The sequence below is a fragment of the Mesocricetus auratus genome, unplaced genomic scaffold (assembly GCF_017639785.1).
Source record: "Mesocricetus auratus isolate SY011 unplaced genomic scaffold, BCM_Maur_2.0 Super-Scaffold_100676, whole genome shotgun sequence".
NCBI lineage: Eukaryota > Metazoa > Chordata > Mammalia > Rodentia > Cricetidae > Mesocricetus > Mesocricetus auratus.
This window is the reverse complement of record NW_024429266.1, coordinates 175970966-175998601: the sequence shown is the minus strand read 5'-3', so window position 1 is coordinate 175998601 and position 27636 is coordinate 175970966. Positions and strand designations below refer to the sequence as shown.

The 27636-nt window shown below is 47.6% G+C and overlaps 1 protein-coding gene across 10 annotated transcripts in view; it reads left to right on the top strand.

Moving 5' to 3' along the window:
- The window catches only part of Tmem40 (transmembrane protein 40), a 32488-nt gene extending 19769 nt beyond the window's left edge, over positions 1-12719 (top strand). For 4 of the 10 annotated variants that reach the window (XM_040738788.1, XM_021224812.2, XM_040738791.1 and 1 more), the window contains 11 exons: positions 234-314; positions 960-1079; positions 4250-4324; positions 6293-6346; positions 7782-7817; positions 8188-8220; positions 8524-8571; positions 11158-11229; positions 11319-11393; positions 11881-11943; positions 12562-12719. In XM_040738788.1, coding sequence (XP_040594722.1) covers positions 234-314; positions 960-1079; positions 4250-4324; positions 6293-6346; positions 7782-7817; positions 8188-8220; positions 8524-8571; positions 11158-11229; positions 11319-11393; positions 11881-11943; positions 12562-12581 — 677 coding nt within the window. In that variant the 3' untranslated portion in view covers positions 12582-12719. The remainder of the gene's footprint in view (positions 1-233; positions 315-959; positions 1080-4249; positions 4325-6292; positions 6347-7781; positions 7818-8187; positions 8221-8523; positions 8572-11157; positions 11230-11318; positions 11394-11880; positions 11944-12561) is intronic. The other 6 variants (XM_040738789.1, XM_040738792.1, XM_040738793.1 and 3 more) reach the window with 3 other exon arrangements.
- Positions 12720-27636: the final 14917 nt, after the last annotated feature.

The following is a 27636-nucleotide window of genomic DNA, read 5'->3' as shown; positions in this document are numbered from 1 at the left end:
GCACTCAGGAGGCAGAAGTAAGCAGATCTCTGTGAGTTTAAGGCCAGCTTAGTTTCCATAGCAAGTTCCAGGCCAGTCAGAGCTACATGGACAAATCCTGCCTATATAGAAAAAGTTCCTTATAACTTCAAATGTTGTGTGCTTTGCTCCCTTTCCTTATTCATTTGCCAAGCTCTTTACATATGAAGGATATTAACTGAAGTGAAGTTAACAACTTCCTGGCCTTCCTCTAGGGAAAGTGATGGAGACCTCAGGATCTTCTTCCCAGTCTCAAGACACCAGTGGAACCCACAGAGAAACAGAAAATCCAGACTGTGAGTTTGCCTTCTCAGACCCTCTGAGCACAGCCTCTGGGGACACGGGTGCAGCATGGGTGGGACCATCAAAGACCCCTGCTGGAGTCATGTGGCATGATGGCCACATCAAAGATGTGGCAAAGAGTGATTTTCCAGTCACATGCCCGTTCCAGCCTGTTCCCCATACTTCCTAGCTAAGCAGGTCCTCAATTGCTCCCCAGATTTTTGAGAAGTTTCTGGGTAGCTTGTTTTGGAACTGGGGGATCATCTCTAGAAGGTGGGAGGGATTTCATGCATCTGCCCTTGAAGAAAGAGAAGGTTTGGGACTTGACCACCAGCTGCCCTCTGTGTGACTTAGGGAACCCTGAACCAGTATTGAGTCTGGAGTTCTCCAGGTAGGGTAGTGGGGACAAGGGGAAATGGGAGCTCAGAAGCCTATTTTCCAGGATCTGTATGTAGAGGAATGTTTCCCTTGGGCTGTCTTTGAAACCCCTACCCAGGGGTCTCTGAGAACCTTGATCTTGGACACCTTCCATCGACTTTGGATATTCAGGAGAGTAGTTCCCACGTTGGCTCGATGAGTGCTCCATAGAGAGGCTGTACTGTTGCCAGGGATGGGGCAGGGTTCAGTAAGAGCTCATCGCCTTGCCTGTGTGCCTCCAGACCAAGAGACAGAGTTCCACAAGCAAGATGAGAAGGCCCGGGAACGATGTGAGAGAGACAAGTCTTCCTCCTCCTCATCTTCCTCCTCTTCCTCCTCCTCCTCCTCCTCCTCCTCCTCAGGTATAGCAAACATTCTTAGAAATGGGGTGTGGCTTGATGGTACAGTAATTACCTCATATTTACAGAGCTCTGGGTTCCATCCCCAGCAACACACACACACACACACACACACACACACACACACACACACACACACACACACAGAGACAGTAATAGAAACACACTTAAAAAACATACAGGCTGAATTTGTAACAACATTGGAGCTATCAACTTGGAGTGCTTACTGTCAGGTACTCTTTCAAGTACTTTACACCTAAGAACTCAATTGTCCCAGGACCCCATCAAGGAAGATACAATACTATTGGAAGTCTCATTTTACAGGTGAAGCACGGGGAGGCTATATGACCCACTTTAAGTAACAAACTTGAAAATCCTTGAAGGTCTTTCTAGAACTGGGGAGTTTATGGGAGTGGATTCTCTGCCTGCTCAATTGGAGCTTCAGCGCTGATCTTTCAATTCCTAGGCCTGGGTTGAGGGCAAACAAAGCTCTGCATGGTTGGGTGCTTGTTTAGCACAAAGCTCTGGGTTCCATCCCCAGCACAGCAGAAACCTAGTGTGCTGACATGCATCTATAATCCTACCATCCAGCAAGTGGAGGCAGGAGCATCAGAAGTGCATCGTCATCTTTAGCTAGCCTGGACTTCATGAATGAATAACCAACCACTAAATAAAGTCAAGGATGGTGATAGCTAATTGTAATTCCAGCACTTGGGAGGTAGAGGCAGAAAGATGGGCGGTCCGTCCCAGACTAGCCTGGGCTACACAGAGAAACTGCCCAAGCAAACAGAAAATAAGCACACCCTTTAAAGCCCAAATTTATGCTATGAATAAATCATAAGCAAAGCTAAAGTAACTGTAATCATCTGTTGATGGACATTGTCCCTGGCTGATAGAATCTGGAGTTTTATTTCATTTATATTTTCCATATTGTTTGATATTTTGCAATGAAGATACTTTTTTCTTTCTCACTAATATATATATATATACACACACACACACACACACACACACACATATATATATATATATTCAAGACAGGGTTTCTTTGTGTAGCTTTGAACTCACAGAGATCTGCCTGCCTCTGCCTCCTGACTGCTGCGATTAAAGGCATGTGCCACTACCGCCTGGCTTCTCACTGATATATATATTTGTAAAATATAGAGAAGAAGGAAATAGTTGGGCATGGTGTCACATGCCTGTGATCCCAGAACTCAGAAGACAAAGGCAGGAAGGTTGCCACAAATCTGAGGCCATTCTGCTCTACATAGTGAGTTCCAGACCATCAAGGACTACATGAGACCCTGTCTGAAAAGTAAAGGGGGTGGGAGTAATGTCATTTAATGTTTTATTCATTAAGATAAATATATGGGGACTGGAGAGATGGCTCAGAATTTAAGAGCACTGGCTGCTCTTCCAAAGGTCAAGAGTTCAATTCCCAGCAACCACATGGTGGCTCACAACCATCTGTAATGAGATCTGGTGCCCTCTTCTGGTGTGCAGACATACATGCAGGTATAACACTTTATACATAATAAATAAATAAAACTTAAAAAAAAAGATAAACACATATCTGTTATTTTGATTTGCAGCTAGTCTTCCATATCCGTGGATTCTGCATGCTTGAATTCAGCCAACCAAGAGGCAAAAAACAGGCAAATAAACTGTGTCTATATTAAACACAGATGGCTGTTTTATTGTCATATTACTGAACAGCACCAAGTATGAATTATATAGCATTTACCCTGTAGTAAATATTACAAGTAATCTAAAGGTGGTTTAAATAATAAAGAGGGGTCTGCAAGATGGTCCATTAGCCGGGCGTTAGCAGCACACGCCTTTAATCCCAGCACTTGGGAGGCAGAGGCAGGCAGATCTCTGTGAGTTTGAGACCAGCCTGGTCTACAAAAGCTAGTCCAGGATGGCCTCCAAAGCCACAGAGAAACCCTGTCTCGAAAAACAAACAAACAAACGAAAAAAGATGGTCCATTGGGTGAAGGTGCTTGCTGCCAAGCTAACCACCTGAGTTCAATCCCTATGACCCATGTGATCCACATGTTAAAAGGAGAAAAACAACCCTTTAAAGTTGTACCCTGAGCTTCCACACATGTGCTGTGGCATGCGCTTACATAAATACATACTTTTAAATTAAGAAAAATAACACGAGAGGACACATACAGTTTCCATGCAAATGCTACAAAGTCCTGTGTAAGGGACTGGTGTGTCTGTGGCTTTTGGTGTGTGTGTGTGTGTGTGTGTGTGTGTGTGTGTGTGTGTGTGTGTGTGTGTATGTGTGTGTGTGTGTGTGTGTGTATGAAGCCTTAGAACCTTCGCCCATGGATACCAAGGGACAGCCGTATTACTGGCCAGCTCTTGTAACTGTGTCAGGGGAAAGTACTTGGAAGCACAGCTGACTGCCTTCCTGGAGTTTTAATGGATCCATGATTGATCAGAAAGTCCCTAAGCACACTGAGGGAACTCATCTGGGGCCATCTTGGTAGTCCTGGGAGAAAGCCCTGTAGCCAGGAACTCCTGACTGACTAGTCTAAGATATATACAACTCAGCCACAATTTATATCCTTTCAGCCTCCTGCTCCAGGCTAGGCAGCCTGAGGCAATGGGAGACACAGGCTGTGGCCTTCAGGAGCTCAGGTGGTTGGAGAAACAGACATTGTGTAGCCCTCATGGTGACTGACTCAGACATAAGACAGTGCCATGGAAACCCCAGGTGGGAAGGATAAGGCCAATGAGTGTCTGAACAACATGAATAGGGTTCCTATAGGACATGTGACATCAGCTTAGCTTCACAATCCGGGAGACAAGTGGGAAAGAGTTCCAGGCCAGCAGACACACCCCGCAGACACCCAGAGTCCTGGGACATCGCGAGGATAGAGACAATACAGCATTGTGTTTGGTGGACTCTCCATAAGATGGCACGTCATGGAACTTGGTTGCTTCTTCAGGAAAGTCTCCTTGGGCAGCCGCAAAAGTAGGGGCCAGGAAGAAAATACAAAGAGGAGAGTGACACAGAAAGCTAGGGGCCAATGTCCTAACCCTCAGCAGGGCAAAGTTCCTTTCTCCACAAAGTGGGATCATTGAGACTGTCTATCAGAGTGACAGTGGCCTGGCGCCTTCCAGCCTGAGGCTCTACAACTTGTGTTTGCTCCTCACAGACAGCAGCGATGAGGACCAGCACTCCAGAGGTCTCGGGGAACACCGAAGGAAGGCCCGCAGGGACAGCTCTCCTGGTAGGCGGCTCACCTTTCCTTTGCTAGTGGGGCTACGTGAGGAGGTTCCTCACAACATGCTGTTTATAATGTATGAAGGGGAAATAGCCTACCTAACACCCTACTGGGCTCTGTCTTGGTGATAGTCATGGTTGTCTTTTTGTATGGTTTGAGGCAGGATTTCACTGTGTGGCCTTGGCTGTCCTAGAACTCCCTCTGTAGACCAGGCTGACCTCAAACTCATTGCCTCCCGAGTGCTGGGGAAAGCATGTGCCATCACACCCAGCTTTGTTTGTTTTTGATGAGCACTTTTGTAGCTCTGGCTTGATGGGTGGCAAGTCACAGAATTCACTTGACCTCAAATGTATTTGTAAAAAAAAAAAAATCTTACACAAAACAGGAAGAAGGAGGCTGAAATGGCTTGATGACCTGAGCTGCATGCCTGGGACCCACACAGAAGGGAACTGACTTCCAAAAAGTTGTCTCTGACCTACACATGGGCTGTGTGACATGAGATCCACGCCCCATGCAAGTAAATAAATATTAAAAAGGATAGTTTACAAAACAGGAAAACATAAAGATATGAATAGTAATTATGATAGTGAAGTTGTGAGGCATATTTATCGTGTATTTGTTTTTGCAATCCGGGGTAGTACCCAGGGTTCTTGCAAGTGTTCTTCCACTGAGCTACATTGAGCTACAGCCTCAGCATCCCCCTTTTGAAAAATGTGTCGCTCATGTGTGTGAGTGCTTTGCCTGCAGGATTGTGTGTACCATATGCGTGCACAGCGCCTGGGGAAGCCAGAAGAGGGTGTCTGATCCCCTGGACTTGAGCCACAGGTTGTTCTGGAACCAACTGGTGGCTGGGGGCTGGGAGTCAAACCTGGGTCCTCTGCAAGAACAGCCAGTGCTCTTAACCTGAGCCATCTTTCCAGTCCTAGGAAACCACTTCTGCCAAAATAAATAAACTTTGTGAAAAGAGCATCAAGGAAAGAATGAGAATTAATGAATGAAAGTCTATTACAGAGCCTGGTATACACAGAGTGTTTGATAAATGCTACTTACGATGCTGGAGTTGAGCCTAGGTTCTATTTCTAGAGCTACAACTAGCTGGGGGTCTGAGCATAGAGCTCAATGTGAAGTCTGTGCTTAGCATATAGAAGCCCTGTATTCAATCTCCAACACCAATAATGATGATGATAAGTAAATAAAACAACAGCAAATTAAAAACACACACACACAAACCAGGAATTCAGGTTTTATGAGATGCCTGTAGAGTCACTCCTTACTATGTGTGTTTGGTGGCATCAATTTACCTTTTGTTTTTCTCTCCATCACCCCACATCCCTGTGCTGAGATCAGATCAGTGTCTCACACATGCTAGGACAGTTCTATCCCACTAAGTTGTTCCCTAAGCTGTAATTGAACCTTTGTACCTCAACTGCCTTGTCTGCAGAATAGATAGGCGTGCACTGGTGTCTTCTCCACGCTCTTTCAATAAGAACCAAAGGAAACGTTCAATATAAATAACTTAGTACAACATTGGCACACCTTAGAGCTTAGTATTCTTATTATATAAAGATTTAAAGGTTAATTGATTTATGTGTGAGTGTTTTGCCTGCCTATTTGTATTTGTACCATGTACATGCCTATGCCCACAGAGGCCAGAAGAGGGTTCAGCTCTCCTGAAACTAGAATTGCAGGCAATTTTGAGCTGCCATGTGGGTGCTGGGAACTGAACCCAGGCCCTTTGCAAGAGCAGCCAGTGCTCTTAAGCTCTGAGCCATCTCTGCTACTGCAGTAACTACCCTTGCCTGAGCCTCCAGCCCAGCCAGGTCTGTGGTTTCATATCAGTAACAGAACATAGTAGCCTCTAGGGGCACTGAGGGTGAGTACCTGTGACTCTGTTACCTTTTGGAGACCAGATGTAGGGATGTGGAGGTGGCCCAGGACACTGGGGAGAGTTGACCAAGGTTTGTCTCCACCCAGGTGCTGACCGCGGGGAACTGGAGGTGCTGAAAGACGAGCTTCAGCTCTATGGAGGTAACTGCTGGTCCCCCGGCTTTGAAGAGGGCTGAGGGCCCAGAGGGCAGAACAAGGATGGAGTCTCATGATCTGATTGGAAGACTCCCAGGCAGACAGATGAGGTAGTGAGGCCACGGCAATCCATGTGGGACCGCAGTGCCCTCTACCGTAATTACAATGGTTCGAGGACAATCAGTCTTCTCTGCTCACTCCAGCCCCTGCTTTTAGCACAGTTAACTGGTCACCCAACTGATCTGGGCTATGGTTTTGCCATCAGGAAAATCGGTGCGATCCACTTCACTCTCTTGGAACCCCGCACTGTTTAAGAAGGGCTCAGACCTCCCCATCCCCCTTTAAGAACTGTTTCCAAGAGCCCTGTATGATGGTGAGGAGATGTAGAGAAATAACGAGGTGCTTTGGTCGGTAGCACTACAGTGAAGTAGGAAGTCTACAGATTGACTTAGTTCACAAAGAACCTGTCAGATGCACACTACCTAGAGAGAGTCAGGCCCCCCAATATCTACCTAGTCCCCCAATCCCTAGTAATGACCCAGAGAAACAGCAAGAAACACGGGTCAGGTACACTCAGAGTGAGACGGTTCACACAGCACATACTGGAATATAACACGCAGCTGCCTTTGAGTGCTGGCATTGTGGGGGATCTTTATATTGTCTTATTTGCTTATTTGAATGTATTTATTCATTTATTTTAGCACTAGAGACTGAGTTCAAGAATGGTTTCTTTGCTGTTATTTTGATTTTTAAAGATTTTGATTTTTACTGTGTTTTAAAGATTTGTTTACTTTTTATTTTTATTTCACTTGTTTATTTTATGAGTGTTTTGCTTACATATATGTCCGTGTACCATGTGTATGCCCATGAAGGCTAGAAGAAGGAGTTGAATCTCTTAGAGTTACCAACAGATTTGAGCTGCCATGAGGGTGGGGACCAAACCCATGTTCTCTGAAAGAGAATCTATTTCTCCTGTATCACACACACACACACACACACACACACACACACACACACACACACACGCCTGAGTGCGGTTTATGAATATGACTGCAGTGCCAAAAGAGGCCAGAAGAAGGTATCAGAGTCCCCTGAAGTTGGACCTACAGGAGGTTGTGAGCATCTAGTACTCTTATATTTTTGGTTGTGAGCCTAGCCTTTAACGGCTGAGCCATCTCTCCAACCCAGCTTCTAGTACTCTTAACCATGCTGCCATCTCTCTAGTCCCTATTTTATTTTGTTTTAAATAAAAAATACTAGCCTGCATGACTTCAGGTGGGGTTGACGGCTAATCAGATGGAGCAGGAACCTCTCAGCCTGCTCCGGTTCCCACCCAGCCTACACCATCAGTGTAAGACTCCAAGCAGGCCCTACTTTCCTCCGCAGTAACCTTCTCGGGAGGGTACCATCGTGTGTGCTTACTGATTCTCCTTCCATGCAGGTAGTGCTGGGGAGATGGTGCTTGCTGGGGAGTCAGGTGAGCACCCAGGAAGGGGAGGGAGTCAAGGACACTGGAGTTGAGTGAGGTCTGGGCACTGTCCTCATGAGCACTCTCAGGGTCATGGCTGTGAGACATGGGAACTCCAGGGCCACTTAGGGACCTGGCTGCACGCAATTGGCAGGAGAGAAGTTGTGGGACAATGGATGGGAGTCCAGGCAGGAGGAAGCAGACATCAGCCAGCTAGGAAAGGTCCCTTGGATCCCATGGCTGGAGAATTACCAAGAGCCTTTTCTTAGTCACCTCTGGGTGACCAGTCATGGGTGTAGGGAGGTTGGGGGGGGGCGTGAAAGCCCTTGGCAAGGAGCCTGGGCCAGCCTGGCACTAACACTGAGTTTCTTATTTCTAGGACTCCGAAGAAGAGGTTCCGGCTCAACAGAGGGTAAATATATAAGCTCCGAGGACAGCAGGAGGCTGTGTGGATTCCAGAGGGGCCAGAGAGGAGCACAAATGGCCTGAGAGGGTGGGCCAGTTTTAGTAGGAACGTCAACACCCGCATGACTCAGAAGTCTCCATTAGAGGGAAATGGAGGGAAGGACAGGGTCTATAGATGGGTGAGGAAGTCAGCGAGGGTCCTGTGACAGCCACCCCTACCTTCAGGGGTGCTCCTGCTGAGATCACCCAAGTCTCTAAGGCCAGAGCAGTAATCTACAAGACACATCTCTCTCTCTCTTTAATTCTGAAGGAGAAGCGGAGGCCTCTCAGTTAAGACGGCTGAACATAAAGAAGGATGGTAAGTGAGTCGGGGCTCAGGAGCCATGCTCACCTGGCTGGTCCAGATTTCTGTGCATGCATGATGGCCGCCAGCCAGAGCCATAATAATCCCAGTCACCTCTGTGAGGTACCCTACAGCTACCAAAGTCCTCAGCTCTAATCACTGGGGGCGTGGGGACGGGGTACAAGCAGTGATGCCCGTCTTTTCATGTAGAAATGGAGGCCTACAGTTGGTGGGGGCCTTACAGCAGCACTGGAGGGAAAGGCCTGGGCTTGACACCCAATCATGTGCTTTCTTTGCTATGCATGCAAACACAAGGGGATAAGTGTTTCATGCTCTGGGATGGGACATAGTCAGGCTTTGGGTCCGTGAGGTTCCACTGAGGAAGTGATGAGAGTTCCAGGCCTGGAATCCATGAGGACTTCCTGGTAGACCGTGAAGGTAGAAAAGGGAGACTTTGGTTTTTTTGTTTGTTTATAAGATTAAAAAAAAAATGTTTACATGAGTGCATGTGCCCAAGGAGGCCAGAAGAGGGCGTCAGAGCCCCTGGGGCTGGCGTTACAGGTGGTTGGCTGCACACTGGTAGAGATGGGCGGTGAGTCAAACTTGGATTTCTGCAGCAGCAATACTCACTGCTGAGCTATCTCTCCAGACCCTCACCATGTTTTCTGATTAAACAAATGGTAGCTGTTCTAGAAAAATCTTGAGTTACTTCAAAAGGTCCCCATAGACTCCCACTTTTTAGTGAAGGAGATACCTGGGATTAAGCCCTTTTTTAGTCTTGGTCCCTGGCAACCAGAGCACAGCGTTTGGCTGGAGGTGGGGCTGGGCATAAAAAGGCTCATTGAGCTGAAACCCAGGGTCTCAAAGTACAGACCTCGTACTTGCTTCAAGATATGCAGAACTTGTTACGTTCCGAAGGAAGATGGCAACCCCCTCTGTCTCTGGAAACCCGAGCCTTTGATTCAGCCTTGACTTTACTCATCGCCCCTGAGAAAGACCCTTCCCTAGACAGCAGGGTTTGCTCACTCTGTTCTAGGTTGGCTTTTGTTTTGGTTAGTGTTTGGGAGGCAGTGTTTTGTTCTGTCTTGTCTTGATCATCCTTCCTGCGTAACCCAGACTGACTTCCAACTTGGGGTGCTTTTGCCTCAGCCTCCTCAGTACTGGGGTCACAGGCATGCACCACCACTCCTGACTTCCCCTAAACTCTCTTTTGTATTCCCCTTCTATGAGGAAGCAGGAAGACTGCCATTGGCCCTGGTGACATACCTACCCGATGTGCCTCATACCCGAGGTGCAGCCTCTCTCATGCCTGTTAGCCTCAGAACTTTGCACTCGGTGCCTTTGCACGTTTCACATTTGTGGTTTTTGTTTTGTTTTTAATGCTCACTCAACAGATTAATTATGAGCACCCAGTGTAGCTACTCTAGCTGCTGAGTTTCCTCAGGCAGGAGGTTGACTGAGATCTTCCTTCTCAAAGACCTAGAGCCCAGGGAGGAGGGAACCGATAAACCCAGAAATAAGCCGGGCGGTGGTGGCGCACGCCTTTAATCCCAGCACTCGGGAGGCAGAGGCAGGCGGATCTTTGTGAGTTCGAGGCCAGGCTGGACCGACAGCCTCCAAAACAATACAGAGAAACCCTGTCTCATAAAAACAAAACAAAACAAAACAAAAAACCCAGAAATAAAACCCAAGCTGCGTGACTGTACATGTTCCAAAAATCATGAAGCAAGATAGGATTGAAAGGGGGCTCCTGGGGTGCTCTTTAACACTGGCTGGTCAGGAGCTGGAGCACTGTCATTTAAAAATAAGAAGAGGCTGGATCAGTGGCTCGGCAGTTAAGTGCATTTCCCCTTTGTCAGAGGACTAGAGTTTGGATCCCAGAACCCATATCAGGTCCCTCACTAATGCCTGTATCTCCAGCTCCAAGGGATCTGATACCCCTTGGATACTTGATCAAGGGATACTTGATCCACATTCATGTAGGGGCATGCACTCACCTACACACAAATACAATAAAAAATAGAACAGTTGGGCATGGTGGTACACACCTTTAATCTCAGCACTAGGCTGACAGAGGTGGGTGGATTTCTGTGAGCTCAAGGCCAGCCAGAGTGACATAGTGAAACACTATTTCAAATAAATGGATAAGGAACTAGGCATCTTGGCACATACCTTTAATCCCAGTACTCTGAAGGCAGAGGACCTCTGTGATATCAAGGCCAGTTTGGTCTACACAGGGAGTTTCAAGTCATCCAGGGTTACAGAGTAAAACAAACAAACACAAATTAAAACAAGAGAACAGGCATGGTATTGTGACACACACCTGGAACCCTTATTCTGAAGGCAGAAGCAGAAGAATCCTAAATTGAAGGTAACCCTGGGCTCCATAGAGGCCTTGCCTCAGAAGAAAAAGCAAAAAATGAAAATAAGAGGGTTGTGGCAATGGCCTTAGTTGAGGGGGGGGGAGGGAGGGGAGGTGGAGGGAGGGAGGAAGGGGAGGTGGAAGGAGGGAGGGAGGGAAGGGGAGAGAGAAAGAGAGAGAGAGAGAGACAGAGAGAGACAGAGAGACAGAGAGTGCTCAGCTGACACCCTTTCTTGCAGATGAGTTTTTCCATTTCGTCCTCCTCTGCTTCGCCATTGGGGCCTTGCTGGTGTGTTATCACTACTACTCAGGTGAGGGACCTGGAAAGGGACTGCATGGGAGGACAGGGAGTTGACCTACAACGCAAATGCTGACCGTTCTTTCCTTGCTACCCTTGAAGACTGGTTCATGTCCCTCGGGGTTGGCCTGCTCACCTTTGCCTCTCTGGAGACCATCGGCATCTACTTTGGGCTGGGTAAGTGGTCCTGTTGAAAAGCTCCACAGACCGGAAGGCTTCTGGAGGATGGAGTGGTAGTTGGCCACCACACTCCCCAGGAGTCACGATCTAAACTTTTTGTAAAAAAATAAATCCCTTATGTTTGTGTTTTCTTCCTGACTGCATGTGAGGTCAGTGAAAGGTCCTTGGCAGGACCTTGTGGAAAAAGGGGGCAGTCCCACAAAAACAGTTTAAAGCAGCAAACACGCATAGCCCCTCAGATACTGAAAACAAGCTAGTGGAGCCAGGCATCAAGGTCGCTGGGTTTCCTGTCCCTGTTATTACTGCCTGTGACTCTTTTCCGTGTAATAACCACAGCACTGTTCTTGACGTTAGCCTAAAATTGCATGTTGGGCTTTGTTTGCGTGGGGTGTACCTCGGTCCTGGGGAGACAGGGAGTGAGTCTGACCCTGGGGCTCTTGAGGGGCCAGCCTCCTGACCGACACTTCCCCTTGCTTCTGTGCAGTGTACCGGATCCACAGAGTGCTTCAGGGCTTCATTCCCCTCCTGCAGAAGTTCAGGCTGCCAGGTAATGGTGCTACACATTTCCCCATCCAAACTCTCCCCTGCCTGCCATCTAGGGAAAGTCCTGGAGGCGAGAGGCTCAGGTTCAAGTTCTGCCTCTGTTCTGTGACCCCAGACAACCTTTTTCTGCGTTGGCAGTGGAGTCCAGGCCCTGCAGCATGCTTGACAAGCTGCAATCCAGCTGTCCATAGTCTCTTTGAACCTCAGGGTTCTTAGCTGCAAAACTGGTACAATTCTTAGTGTGGGGCAGGCCATCAAGCAGAGAAGGATGTGTGTGTGTTTGCATGGTGTGGCTAGGATGGGACCCAAGGCTTTACACATGCTAAGAAATTTCTCTGCTGCAGATCCACACTCCAGCCCACTGTCTTTGACCAGCAGCCCAGCACCTTTGTATTTAGTGGTGTTGTGCCTCAAAGTCTGGAAGCCAGGCAGGAATAGTGTATCTCTGCGCTGAGGGTGGGGGTGGTAATCTCTCCGTAACTAAGGACCACAGGGGGCCACAGAACCTTCAGCAGGGGCCCCTTGCTACCATCCCTGTGTTGTTTGGTCATTTGAGGTGGGGGTGGGGTGGGACTTGACTGCCTGCAGAATCCTGTAGCATCCTGCCGGCTTTGCTTTCCAGGGTTCAGGAGAACTGACTGACAACACTGCCTGATGGCATCTGAGCCGGTCCCCAAAGTGACCACTGTAACCACTGCCGTACCTGAGCCCAGAAGACAGACGACATGCTGGAAGACACCAGGAGGCCCTGCCTGGGCAATAAAGAGCTCTTTCCTTCCATGCAGTCTCAGTGTTGGCACCAGTGGGCAGGCTCTCACTCTACAGATTAACACATAGTCTCCATGGGGAAGAGAGAAGGGAGGGTACCTAAGTCAGCAAAAAGGACCTGGGACACCATTGCTCTTAGGGGCAACATGAGTCCTGGGCCCTGAGGGCTGGCATCTGTGGGTTCCGGTCTCTCTTGTGTCCTCAGGCCATGCCCATGAGCTCACAGTTTCTGCAGAGCCATCCTGGGACAAATGGTCTACTGCCCTGAGGCAGGGTGCTACCAGGCTGGGTCCCTAGGGGAACCCGTTGCAGGTAAGATGCCTGGGACTAAAGCTGTGCCCCCATCACCCATTGACCACCCTATTGCCCTTGGACTCCTTCAAAATCCAAATAAATATTCTGTTCTTTATACTAAAAAGAGTGGACTAAATATTCCTTAAGCTTCCTTTTTGCTTTTACTTTTTTACATGGGCTCTCATGTTGCCCATGCTGGCTCAAACTCTCTATGTAGCTGTGGCAGTTTGAATGTAATTGGCCCCCATAAGCCCATTGGGAGTGGCACCATTAGGAGTTGTGGCTTTTTGGAGGAAGTGTGTCGCTGTAGGGTGGCTTTGAGGTCTCCCATGCTCAAGATATGCCCAGTGTCTTAAACCACTTTCTGTTGCCTTTGAATCAAGATGTAGGACTCTCAGCCCCTTCTCCAGCACGATGTCTACCTACATGCCACAATGTCATACCAAGATGATAATGGACTAAACCTCTGAGAATGTAAACCACCTCAATTAAATGTTTTTCCTTTATAAGAGTTGCTATGGTCATGGTGTCTCCTAACTAAGAGCCAAGGCTAATGTTGAATTCCTGCTCCTCCTGCCTCTACCTCCTGAATGCTGGGATCTTAAGTGTATTCCTCCATACCCATAAAGTGGTGCTAGGAATTGAACCCCATGCCTTGTCCTGGTAGGTGAGTACCAGCTGAGCTATATCCCTGGAACTCCTTTAGGTCCCTTGAGCATGAGAACACATTTGGGGACTCCTTTGAACCCATCTAGGTGAGTAAGCACTTATCCAATGGCATGGAGTATAAACAAGAATGTACATATAGCATAAAATTCAGGACTTCATTTGCACAGGTGAGGATAGTAGGAGGGAGTTTGAAAACATTCCTATGGAAAACGTGTGTGTGTGTGTGTGTGTGTGTGTGTGTGTGTGCGTGTGCTGGAGATGGGCTCAGCACTTACCTCAAGTTCACAAAGCTCTAATTTAACCCCAACACCATAGAAACTGAGCATGGTGTTGCATCCTGGTAATCCGAGCACTGGGTAGGTGAAGGCAGGCGGATAAGGAGTTTAAGACCAGCCTCAGCTACATAGGGAGTACAAGAGCAGTCTAAGTTAATGAGATCCTATGTCAAAAAATAACAGGGGTGGGGGATTTGGTATTTTCAGATCAACAAATACCAGGGGAGACTGTAGCCTTGCTTTGTTAGGAACTTACTATGTAGACCAGGCTGCTCTGGAACTCATAGAGATCCACCTGCCTCCGTGTCTCAAGTGCTGGCACACTCTGTGGGATAGAGGAGATCTAACTCAGGTATGCAAGGTTGGCCCTAGTACCTTTGCCTGCTGAGCCATCTTGCTGACTCAGCTCTAGACTTCATATCAAAGGCAAAAATGACAATCTAGAGAACATACCAAGAGACCATGCATGTCATCGTACTCCTGTAACCCACTGTTCAGGAGACAAAGACAGAAGAGTTACTGCAAGCTGGGGCTAGCGGGGTCTGCATAGGAAGTTCCAAGCTGGAAATGCCTACTTACTGAGGTTCTTTTTAGGAGTAAAAAAAGATAACAAAATCGATTGCTTCATATTCTAAGTTGAAAACTTAACTTAAAAACACACAGAAAGTGAGACTAGAGTAAGACTATAAAAGACCTTGTTGGAGGAAGTGTGTTATGTGCGGCAGGTTCGAGGTTTCAAAAGACTGGCACCATTCCCAGTGTGCCTTCCTCTCTGCCTCCTACTTGCTGCTCAGAATGTGAGCTCTCAGCTGTTCCTGACACCATGCTTTGGCTCAGCCATCACGTACTTTAAGTCCCTGAGAGTGTAAGCTCAGAAGTTGTCTTGGTCATGGCGTCTCATCGCAGCAATAGGAAAGTAACTAAGGCAGTTCCCATCACTAACATGGCAGCTCACAACTGTCTGTAACTCCTCCAAGGGATCCAGTGTCCTCTTCTGCTCCCCAAGGGCACTGCATGGACATGGAGCACATATAGACAAGTAGGTACACAAACATAAATCTAAAAAAATATCAGAATGGGAAAGAAATCTTTTAAAAAGTGGAATAGGGTTGGAGAGATGGCTTGGCAGTTAAGAGCACTTGTTCTTTCACAGGGCCCAGGTTCAATTTCCAGCACCCACATGATGGCTACCAGCCATCCATAACTGCAGTTTCCAGGAGATATGATGCCCTCTAGTGGTCTCATCAGACACTGCACACATGTGACCTCCAAGGGTGCAAAAAAGGTTTGATGAATGAATAAATGACAGATGGAGTGTGTCTGTGGAGGGTTGGAGTAGCTCAAAACTGTCCAATTTCCAGCACTCGGGAGGCAGAGACGGGTGGATCTCTGTGAGTTCGAGGCCAGCCTGGTCTACAAAGCGAGTTCCAGGACAGCTTCCAAGACAATACAGAGAAACCCTGTCTTGAAAAAAAAAAACAAAACAACAACAACAACAAAAAAAACTGTCCAATTCTCCCTACCCCATAAGTAGATTATAGCAGAGTAGGCTTCAGGCCAGTGCAAAGATCTGGGTTGCCCTGGGACACCCTTTCAGGATGAATTATTTGAGGAGTGTCTACTCTGCATCTCAGCGTCTTCTTTCCATCCTCCTTTCTCTCTTGTCTGTCTCCACCTGCATTCTGTCCTCAGTGTGACTCAGAAGCAGTCTGACATCCTGACACGACATCCTTCCTGTTTGTTTGTGAGACAAGGTCTCTTTTACCCCAGGCTGGCCTCAAAGTCCATATATATACCCGAGGATAACATTGGACTTCTGATCCTTCTGCCCCCCACTCTTCCCAGAGCTGGGATTACAGGCTTGTGCCGCCTTGCTGGATTTATGTAGTGCTGGATGGAACCCGGTGCTTCCAGCAGGCTAGGCAAGTGCTCTCTCCATAGTCCCACACCCAGAATCCCAGGGCCTTCCCTATTGTGAAGCCAGCAGAGATGCAGCAGGAGAGCACTGCTTGAGCTGTCCTGACCTCCCATGAGAAGCAGCTCAGCACTGCACAGTGGACAGACTACTGTCTTTAGACACTAGCTCTGAGAGGTGGTGGAGGGCTAGTCCCGCAGACCGGAAACCAACGGGCCCAGTCCAACAGCTGGTTCAGCTCTCCATCTCCAGGGCAGAGAGGTGCTGTAGACTGAGCTGAGATTCCCCCTGACTCTGATTCCTACTGACACCTTAACCCCCAATCAGGCCATATTTGGGGGTGGAGCCTGTGAAGATGTGATGAGGTATGAGCTCTCAATGGTGGGGCCCAAAACAGGAAAGACAATCAAGTGTTCTCCCGCCACATATGACAACCGCAAGAAGGCAGCTCCACTATAAACCAGCCATGCTGGTGTCTTGACTTTGGACTTCACAGCCTCCAGAGCTACAAGAGGAGAGGGTCCTCCACTGAAGAGCCACCAGAGTCTAAGATGCTTCATGACTGACATAAAGGGGTAGTCTTAACACGTTGCCGAGTCCAGACATGGAGCTTGGGGTCCGAGGAAGTCAAGACCACCGGAGTTCTCAAGGTAAAGCATCAGAGGGGAACAGTGCAGAGAGGACAACTGGAGACCCCAGAGGGTCTTCTCCATGGCCTCAGCTAAGAGCCACACCTCTTCCTCCTGAGGCCTGAGGTCCTGGGTTTCTTTGTTCTGAACCCCATGTTTACCCAGGTGGAGGGTTGGGGACAGAGCGGCTAAAGGTAGTGGAGACAGCCTGAGCCGAGGCTTGGGACTTTACTGAGGTTGCTAAGGGGCACTTGGGGCTTGAGGGTTTGGAAGGGTAGATGAGGTACTGGAGACAGCAGAAAGGAGATGGGGGTGAAAGTTCATCGGGCCCTCTCTGAGGTGCTCCTGGCTATTACTTCTCATCAGTTTGTGCAACAAAGTGGTGGACAGTGTTTACCCACTATGCACTATGGGCCAACATGTTAGAGCAGAGGGGGTGCCTTCTGCTTCAATCTGCATTTCTCTGTTTACTAATGAGTTGGAGCACTTCCTATTTTCCTTTTTTTTTTTTTTTTTTTTTTGGTTTTTCGAGACAGGGTTTCTCTGTATTGTTTTGGAGGCTGTCCTGGAACTTGCTCTGTAGACCAGGCTGGCCCCGAACTCACAGAGATCCATCTGCCTCTGCCTTCGGAGTACTGGGATTAAGTGCGCCACCAATGCCTGGCTCTATTTTACTTTTCTTTTCTTTTTTTTTTTTTTTTTTTTTTTTTTTTTTTTTTTGGTTTTTCGAGACAGGGTTTCTCTGTGGCTTTGGAGGCTGTCCTGGAACTCGCTTGGTAGTCCAGGCTGGTCTCGAATTTACAGAGATCCGCCTGCCTCTGCCTCCCGAGTGCTGGGATTGAAGGCGTGTGCCACCAACTCCCGGCTCTATTTTACTTTTTAATGTGTCTGAATATTTTGCCTTTATGCGTGTCTGTGAACTGACTGCATCCATGCGGCCTGGGGTAAGAGGGTATTGGATCCCCTAGAACTGGAATTACAGATGGTGTAAGCTGCCATGTGGGTGCTGGGAATCAAACCTGGGTTCTCTGAAAGAGTGGCCGGTGCTCTAACCAATGAACCATCTCTCCAGACACCTGGGAACTTTTGACTTCGTGTTCTCTTGGATTCGCCTAGCAATTCCCAGTGTCACACAGATTGACTGACTGCTGCTGCCGCAAATCACTGAAGGCTGACAGGGCACATCATAAACTGAGGCAGCACGTCTTCTGGAGAACATACTACCCAGGATGGTGGCTCATGTCTGCAATCACAGCTACTTAGGGAGGCCAAGGCAGGAGAATATTGCAAGTTCAAGACTAGCCTGGGCTGCAGAGGGAGACTGTCACAGAAGGAAATGATCATGGTGTCTCCTGAGTATAACCCAGAACTCAAGAGTCTGAGGCAAGAGAATCACCATGTGCTCAAGGCCAGCCTGGACTATGTAGTAACTTCCAAGCTATTCTAGACTTACAGAGTAGGACCCAGTATAAAAAAACCTGCAGCTAGGGGGAGACATATGATTGCATGGGCAGGTGTTGCCCAAGGTATTGACAAAGACCTATTTTTTTTTTTTTAGATATAGGCTCTACAGGTAGCCCAGGTTATCTGCCTCAAACACAAATTCTCTTTCCTTAGTAACATGAGTGCTGTGCTTAAAAGCATGTTCCATATCAGACTTCTGGATACTTTTCTATGTATTAAATTCCACAATAAAAATTAAGGGCTGGAGCTGGAAAGCTGGGTCTTCCAGGGGACTCAGGTTCTGTAAGCATTTTGACAGCTCAGATGGGATTGACAGGAATTCTGGCACTCGGGGGCCAAAGAATACTGAGTGTTACAGCTCAGATGGAAAGATATTCTGGCAATTGGGAGTCAAGGAATACCATAGGTCACAGTAACCATAGCAGCTTATAGCCTGCTTCAGGGAAAGGCTTCCAAGTGTATAAGCTCTGCTCTGACAGGAGAGAGTTTCCCCTGCGAAGTTGTTACAATTTGGCTCCAGTCCCCTGGAGAGTGGAGTGTAACAACTTTGCTTCCTAAGAGAAGGTTTCCCCAGTCAAAAGTATTACAGCTCCGTTAGCTCCACCAAGGGTCATCTAAAGAAGGTCTCACCCAAATCTCATTCAAGAGATTTATGGGGAAGAAAGAATCAAGGAGAGTGGCTGCCCTCTGCCAGAGTGGTAGAGGACAGTCGGGAAGCCTGAACAGCCACAAGCTGAATGGACACAGAGTTTGTATAGGGATTCTTAAGGGGAGGAGTTTTTCCAGGGAGATTTCCATGGTGGGGATTGGTCAATCCCTGAGCTCAGAATGGGTAGAGCTCCTGCTCAGGGATTGGTTAGCACAGGATTAGGGTCAGATTTGGCTCTGGTTTCAGGGCCAAAGTGTGTTTCTTTCTCTACTCCTTTTTAGCCTTTGGCTCTAATTTTAGGGCCAGGGTGCATTTCTTTCACTGCTCTGACTCCAGGGACAAAATGTGTCTCTTTGGCACTGGTTTCAGGGTCAGGGTGTATTTCTTTAGTTCTGGTTGCAGGGCCAAAGTGTTCTTTTGACTCTGCTCAGGGTGTGTTCTTTAGCTGGCCCTTTCCCTTACAGGTTCTGTTCCCCACACCTACACTAGGCAGCTTACGACTACCTATAACTCCAACTCCAGGGAGATCCAACACTTCTGGTCTCTGAGGCCACATGCATTCACAGGCACATAGATATACACACATAACATAATTAAAAAGAAAATCTTTAAAAAATAATCAGGGCTGAGGATGTCGTCTAGCATACATGGAGTCCTGGGTTGGATTCCCAGCACCAAGCACAAAAATATTTAAACCATGTATTAAATTTTAAAAAGTGCTTTGGGGGAGTGGGAAGGGAGGGAGAGATGGAGAGAGAGGCATATATATATATATATATATATATATATATAGAGAGAGAGAGAGAGAGAGAGAGAGAGAGGAGGGCAAGCAGGAAGTGAGAAGTTTGCTCAATTGTCGAGTCTATTACTGTATATGGACACAAGAGGGGGTGCTAACCAGTGAGCAGTGAAGGGAACCAGGTTCCCTAGCAACGGAGAAAAATATTGAGCAGTAAGTTTCTGAGACTTCCTTTCAGCTCTGCACCTGCTTGGGGGCAGACTCGCTCTTGGCACCTGGAGACGGCTATTGAGTCTTGAGTGTCCTTGACCTTTTGTGGGAAAATTGAGTTCTCCTGGATGTGAGCTCAGATCTCTAGGGCTGAGGAGCGGAGCCCTTGTTCTGCCTTCTGCCCCGACATTTTCTGTAAGACTCCAACACCTCTGGTGTTTTCCTGAGAAGCGGAGGGAAATAAGGCATAGAGAGGAGGGAGTTTGCCTTCAGCCTGCTGAGACTTGCAGGTGTAAAAAATAGATTTGGGATGCAATGAACATTCTCAGGTTTGTTGATGAAAACTCTTTCAACAGGTAAGTGGTAGGCAAATTTAGGTAAGTATTAGGTAAATCCTGTGGAATAGTAATAACAAACACGGGAAGAATCCCTGTGAAGAGGCTGGGGCGGGGCTCCATGGCTGAGTGTTCTGGTATTGTATGCAGTTCAGGCATTGCTACAGTTTGGATCTTGACTGACCCTGTGGCACTGTCAGAAGGTGCTGGGACCTTTAAGAGGCGGAGTCTACTTGAAAGATGTTATGTCAGGGATGCCTGTCCTTGAAGGGACTGGATGGATCAGTTGTCCTGTGACAGCCTTTTCTCTGGGAGTAACACACACACACACACACACACACACACACACACACACACCTACTCTCCCAGAAACGAAACCCCAAGACAGACCCAAGTAGCATCCAAGGTCCAACATGATAAACTAATGCGTTTTTATTGGACTTACTTACAGGAGTATGGGTGAGGGGTTATACTTACAGGAGCAGGTGTGACTCAAAAACAGCTGCAGCACCAACAAACCCAACAGGGTGACGACTCGCAAAAGCTGCAACCCTGGAGCTCTCTGCACAACATGCAGGCAGCTGACAGATCCGAGATATCTCCTCTCTGCAGCTGGGCTGCTCCGAGTCCCCTCCAACAGCTGCCTATTCCTTCTGGAAAGCTGGGGAGGGACCTTCCAGAATCTTGCAAGTTTCCACTTTCCCAGAATGTGGCCTTTTGTTTACCTCTGTGGTCTACTAAGACCCCCACCCCCACCCCCCAGGAGGGAAAGCTTGGACTCTGAGGAATCTGCTATCCGGCACCAGCCATTTCCTGTCTGTCTTTTGCACCGGCTCTGCACACCGCTCACGGGGAGACTAGCACCGGCTCTGCACACCGCTCACGGGGAGACTAGCTGCTCCTATGTCTGGCTCCAGCTCCATGTTTGTCCTCACCGCAAACCCCAATGTCTGAAACCAGGAGCCAGAATGAAGCTTTCGTCTTTTTAAATTTGTTTCTCTACAAAATTTGTCAAAGTAGCAGAAATCTGGCTAACAAGTGGAGAAATAAATTGAAACTCGGGGCTGGAGAGACAGCTCACGGTTAGGTGATTGCAGCAAAGGGTTTGCCTAGCATTCATGAAGGTGTGGGTTCATTTTTCCAGCACCATGTGACGGGTCACAAACACCCATAACTCTCTTATCCCATGGCACTGACATCCTCTTCTGTCCTCTGTGGGCACCAGACATGTATGTGGTACAGGTAAAACATCCATACACATAAAAGAAATCTGAAATTTTTTTCTTTTTGATTTTTCAAGATACGGTTCCTCTGTTGTTGCCTTGGCTGTCCTAGAACTCACTCTGTAGGCCAGGCTGGCCTTGAACTCAGACATATGCCTGCCTTAAAATTAAATATATATATGTATATATATATATATAATTTTTAAAAAATCAACTTACTAGCTGCTGGTGGGACAAACTGGCAGGATATGCTGAAGGGATAGAGGCCAGTTGGGGCTACACTTTTTCAGGCCTGGTAAAGTGACACAGGCCTTTGATGCCAGCATTCGGGAGGCAGGGCCAGGCAGATCTCTATGAATTCAAGGCTAGCAAGTTCCAAGTTAGCCAGGGCTACATAGCTGTCTCAACCCCACCCCAAGTACCAATAAAAATAAATAAACAAACAAATAAATGTACCAGATCACTTTGCTGAGAAAAGACCCAAAGTCAAGGGTTCAAGCATCTTTTTAAATTAAAAAAAATTGGTTTCTACATGTTGTTTTTATTGGAGTGGTGGGTGCACATACCCTGGTTCATGTGCAGAGGCTGGAGGATGTGGTGGCTTGAATAAAAATAGCTCCCAATAGGAGAGGCACTATTAGGAGGTGTGTCCTTGTTGGAGGAGGTGTGGCCTTGTTGGAAGAAGTGTGTCTCTAGCAGATGGGCTTTGAGATCTCAGATGTTCAAGCCCTGCCCATTGTGACATACTCTTCCTGCTGCCTGAGGATCCAGATGTAGAACTCTCAGCTCCTTCTCCATCACTATGCCTGTCTGCATGCCACCATGCTTCCGACCATGATGATAGTGGAGTAAGCCTCTGAAGCTATAAGCGAGCCCCATTTAAATGTTTTCCTTTATAAGAGTTGCCATGGTCGTGGTGTCTCTCCACAGCACTAGAAACCCTAGCGAAGACAGAGGACAACTTGAAGTCAGTTCTCTTCCACCATGCATGTGGTCCTGGGGATTAAACTCAGGTCTTCAGGCTACTGTAACTACCTTTACTCACTGGGTCACCACCATTGAGTCTTTGGTGCGCCACCAATGCCTGGTGAGTCTTTGTTTTATTTTGAGACAATCTTGCTACAGAGCCTAGACTGTCCCTCAAATTTGCAACTCTTCTGTCTCAGCCTTCTGAGTGTTGGGATTATAGGCATCCACTACTACACCTAGTTTATCAAGCATTTTCTTTATCAGTTGGTAAGGCATGCTTGCGCCAAGAAAGTCAGGAAGATTAAAAACAATAAAACAAGAATATTAAAAATATTCATACTCACCAGGCAAAGGCAGTGCATACCTTTAAACCCAGGAGGCAGAAGCAGGCAGAATTAGTTCCAAGACAGCTACATGGAGAAACCCTGTCTCAAAATAAACAAACAAACAAATAAACAAACAAACATATTCACTGGGTGGTGCTGGCAGCATACTTGGGAAGCAGAGACAGGCAGTTCTCTGTGAGTTCATTCAAGGCCAGCCTGGTCTATAAAGTGAGTTCTAGGAGAGCCCCAGATACACAGAGAAACCCTGTCCTGAGAGAAAAAAAATCCATGCTCCCTTTGAAAAGGAAACACTCTGAAAACATCTTAGGGCTTGTGGTTCTTGAACTTGGGCACACATCACCTTATTAAAAGAAAGTCTTTAACATTTATTTATTTTTTGTGTGTATTTATGTATTTGTGTGTGTGTGTGCACACACACGCACACACTTGCTACAGCTCAGAGGTCAGATGGCAACTTCTTTGTCCTAAACACGTCTTAAATTGGATGTGCAAGCTCATGTCTATTATTCAACCACTGGAGAGGCTGAGATAGGGGGAGTACTGAAAACTTGAGGCCAGCCTGAGCCACACAGTATGTGCCATCCCAGTCTGGGCTAAACAGTAAGGCCCTCTCTCAAAAGAAACAAAAACAAATTAGGGGAGAAGGGTGATAGGGAGACGGCTCAGTCAGTAATGTGCTTTCTGTGTACATACAAAGGCACCATCTCCACTCCCAGCGCTCATGCCAGGCCAGGCGTGGTGCTGAGAAGGGTTACCCCAGCACTGGAGATGCAGGACAGGAGGATGCTCACTGGAAGTCCAGATGAATCAATGAGCTCCAGGGAGAGATCCCCATCTCAAAGATGGAGGTGGAGTGATCCAGGAAGATACCTGACATTGGCTTCTGGCCTCTGCGCAGAGTTCACATTCATGAGCATGTATATGCACATCTACTAAACACAAATCTTTAGAACACATTCCCAAGTAGCATTGCTACTGCATTCCCTGGACCGACTTTGAGGACCATTAGCCTAGTGTGTCATCCATGGAGTCTCTGTGGGTTGAGGATGTAGGCCAGCGTGTTTCATGCATTCAGGAAGTACTGAATAGAGCTGGTTGTTACCGTGCACACCTGTGATCCCAGCACTCAGGAGGTGGAGGCCAGAGAATCAGAAGTTTAGGATCATCCTCAGCTACATATGATTGGAGCCAGTCTGGGGTACATAAGACACCCCCACCCCATGCACATTTGTGACTTCTAGTGTGCTGCATACATGCACTCCTCACCCCTCAACAAATAGATAGCTGCCTTTCCAATGGCTCCCTTACATCTAAATTGTTGGTGTGTCCTTAATTACCAATCATCTGAATATTATTATCATAATTGTTCATTTATTCCCTTAATTACCTAAATTATTAGTATTGTTTCCAATTCTACAAGTGGAGCTGTTGAGTCAGAAGACAGGTATGAGCTGGGTGTGGTGGCACACACCTCGAGCCCAGCACTAGGGAGGCCGGGATAGGAGGATTACTGCCAATTTGAGGCCAGCCTGGGCTACATAATGAGTTCCAGGCCAGCCTGGGTTTATACGTATATAAATGAGACCTTGTAGGAGTGTGAGAGATAGGAATTCATCCCTAGAATATAATGATTGCCATGTACTGTGGGTTATGTGTGACATGTCATTTAATGCTCAAAAGACACTAATTAATTAATGCAATCTGTACTTATCAAATGATACTTTGTATCAAGTACTCTGGGGATTCAGAGTTGAACACGATGTAGGGGTAGGTAATATTAGTATGTCCATTGTACAGATCAGGAAACTGAGACCTGGGAGGTGATTTGCCAGAGAATACTGCCAGAGGCTGCTCCCTTATTGGTACATGTGTGTATCTCTGAGCTGAGAGTGGTGATGCTCACCTGTAATGCCAGCAGAGTATTACAGCCAGGAAAGGCCAAGTCAGGAGGAGTTCAAGTCCAGACTGAGCTACATACTAAATTCCAGGCTTGCCTAGGGCATGTGTACACAGGAAGACCTTGTCTGGGGTTGGGGGAGAAGCCTCCAGCATCCCTGGGATGCTCTGAGTCCTGGGGGAGGGGGTGTTTTAAATTTTGGTACAACTTGTTTTTCTTCTCCTTTCCATTACAATCCTGTAAACAAATGATGAAATGTATTGCTATATAGCTTGGGAGAGCGCCTATCCAAACACTGCCAGGAGTAAAAGATAACACTTTCTACATTGAGTTTGATTTCCCACTTTTAAGGAATATGTATTCATTTGTATTTATGTATGTTTGCCTATGTGTGTGGTGGGGGTGTCTGTGGAGGCAAAAAGACCGGGTCAGATCCCGTGCAGATGGACCACAGGGGCTGTAAGCTGCCACACAAAGTGAGTGCTGGGAACCAAGCTTGGGTCTTTTGGAAGAGCTCTAGCAGTCTTAACTGATGAGCCACCTCCCCAGCTCTGATTTACTGCTTTTAAGAAGTTAGGCAGAGGCAGGCTAGAGAGATAGCTCAGCAGTTAAGAGCACTGACTGCTCTTCCATAGGACACAAGTTCAATTCCCAGCAACCACATGGTGGTTTATAGCCACTTGTAACTCCAGTTCCAGGGGGATCTGATACCTTCTTCTGTCCTCTATAGACACTTCACACATAGTACACACACACACACACACACACACACACACACACACACACACATTCAGACATAAAAATAAATACAGACACATTTTTAAGTTCAAGTTAAGTCTGGTGGTGCACCCCTTTAATCCCAGCACTCAGGAGGCAGAGGAAGGTGGATCTCCCTGAGTTCCAGGCCAACCTGATCTACATAGAACATTCCAAGATAGCCAGGGCTGTCTCAAAAGATATGAATAAATAATTAGATTAAAAGACACAGAGGAGCCGGGCGTTGGTGGCGCACGCCTTTAATCCCAGCACTCGGGAGGCAGAGGAAGGTGGATCTCCCTGAGTTCCAGGCCAACCTGATCTACATAGAACATTCCAAGATAGCCAGGGCTGTCTCAAAAGATATGAATAAATAATTAGATTAAAAGACACAGAGGAGCCGGGCGTTGGTGGCGCATGCCTTTAATCCCAGCACTCGGGAGGCAGAGGCAGGCGGATCTCTGTGAGTTCCAGGCCAGCCTGGTCTACCGAGCCAGTTCCAGGACAGCCTCCAAAGCCACAGAGAAACCCTGTCTCGAAAAACCAAAAAAAAAAAAAAAAAAGACACAGAGGATGAGTGTGGCCATGGAGAAGACAGTGTGTTCTCTCTGAAGTAAAGGGCCAGTGACCATATCTGTGCCTCCCTTGAACGGAAGCACAGCACCCACGACCTCTTCAGGGTCCAGTGTCAGCACACCTTCTCAGGAATGCAGCCCGCCTTTTACATCCACGAGTTCCTCATTCCTGAATTCAATGACCCATGTATGAAAAACACTGGAAAGGGTAGTCTTACATCTAGTCATGTGTGACAGCTCATGCCTGCAATCCCAGCACTCAGGAATCTGAAGCAGGACTGTTGTGAGTTCAAGGCTAGTCTGGGCCTGTACAGAACAGGTGCACATTTTTTTCCTTATTCCAGTGCCCTAAACAACCCAGTATAATAACTATTTATATACCATTTACATTGTATGGATTATACAGTCATCTAAAGGTTTGCAGCATATGAGGATATATGCCCAGGTGATATGCAAACACTTGACTGAATGAGGCTTTGGACCTCCCTGGAAATCCTGGAAGCAGTTCCCTGCACACTAAGGGCTGATTTATTCCTCTAATTAGGGCTTTGAGCAGGTCCCAGGGCAAACAAGAGCTCTGCAGCTGTTCCAGGATTTGATATGAGCAGCTCTCCATCAGTCCATCAGATCTGCACGATCTGGTGTTGTGAGAGTAGAGCAGTGACCCTGGGATGTCCCCCATGGCTCCCTTTTGTTTCTGAGATGATGACATTACTTTGGGAGGTTGTGGAGCCGGTAGGGCATGGGACCTCACTGGTGGAAGAGAGTCAGTCTGGGTGAGTCTTGCCTTTGAAGGTTATAGCCTCCCCTCTGGTTCTGGCGTGACTCTTTGTTTCCTGCTCCACTGTGATGTGAGCAGCCTCAGACACATGCTCCCACCACCACAGTTGAGCTGTTCCTTATTCACTTCCCAGCTGTGATGGGCTGAAGCCCTCTGAAACAGTGAGTCGAGATAAATCTTTCTTCTCTTGAGTTGCTTTTGTCTGGAATTTTGTCACAGTGGGATCTACGATGTGAAAAACACTGTCTAAACCCCTAGAACACCGAGCAAGGCCATTCAGTCTGCAGCATAAATCATTGCCAGTTGAGAAACTTCCCAAGGCTGGGAAGATGGCTCAGCAGTGGAGTGCTTACTGCTCTTGCGGAGGACCCACGTTCAGTTCCCAGCACCCATGTGACAGTTCACAATTGCATGTAACTCCAGCTCTAGGGAAGTCTGGTGCCTTCTCTTCTAGCCTCCAAGGACTCCTGCACGCTTGCAGTGCACATAAATTCACACAGGCACACACACGTGAAAATAACAAGTAAATAAGACTTTAAGAAAGAGAGGCAGCTGAGTCAGGTGGTGGTGGCGCACGCCGTTAGTCCCAGCACTCGGGAGGCAGAGGCAGGCGGCTCTCTGTGAATTTGAGGCTACCCTGGTCTACAGAGTGAGTTCCAGGACAGGCTCCTAAAGCTACACAGAGAAACCCTGTCTTGGAAAGGAAAGAAGGAAGGAAGGAGGGAAGGAAGAAAAGACAGACAGAGAAACTTCTAGAGTGGGACCTCATAGACATCTGACCACAGGTTTTAACTGCAGCCTGTCACAGGCCCTAGGAAGCATTATATCATGTTGCCTGGCAGTATTCTATAGTAAGGTAGCACAGATGAGTTCAGGCTCAAGCAGGGTTTCAGGGCACAAGAAGGCTTCCCGAGACCCTCACAGCAGCCTGGCTCCCCAGAGCATCAGCATACCCGCATGTCTCCTCCAGCCCACCATGGCTACAGTGCGGCTTCCTCGGTCAAAGAGGGCCATGTTTGATTCACAGGTGAGTCTGTGTGGTATGTGGGTACAAACTGAGAGTAGACAAAGTGCTGAAGTGACCAATGGAGACAAAAGTAAGAAGCAAGCCTACCAACAGGCACAGCTTTAGGGCAGTGTCCAGGAACGTCTACACGGGCAAGAGAGACAACAGTCAGTGGTGAAAATGGGAGGATTAGGCA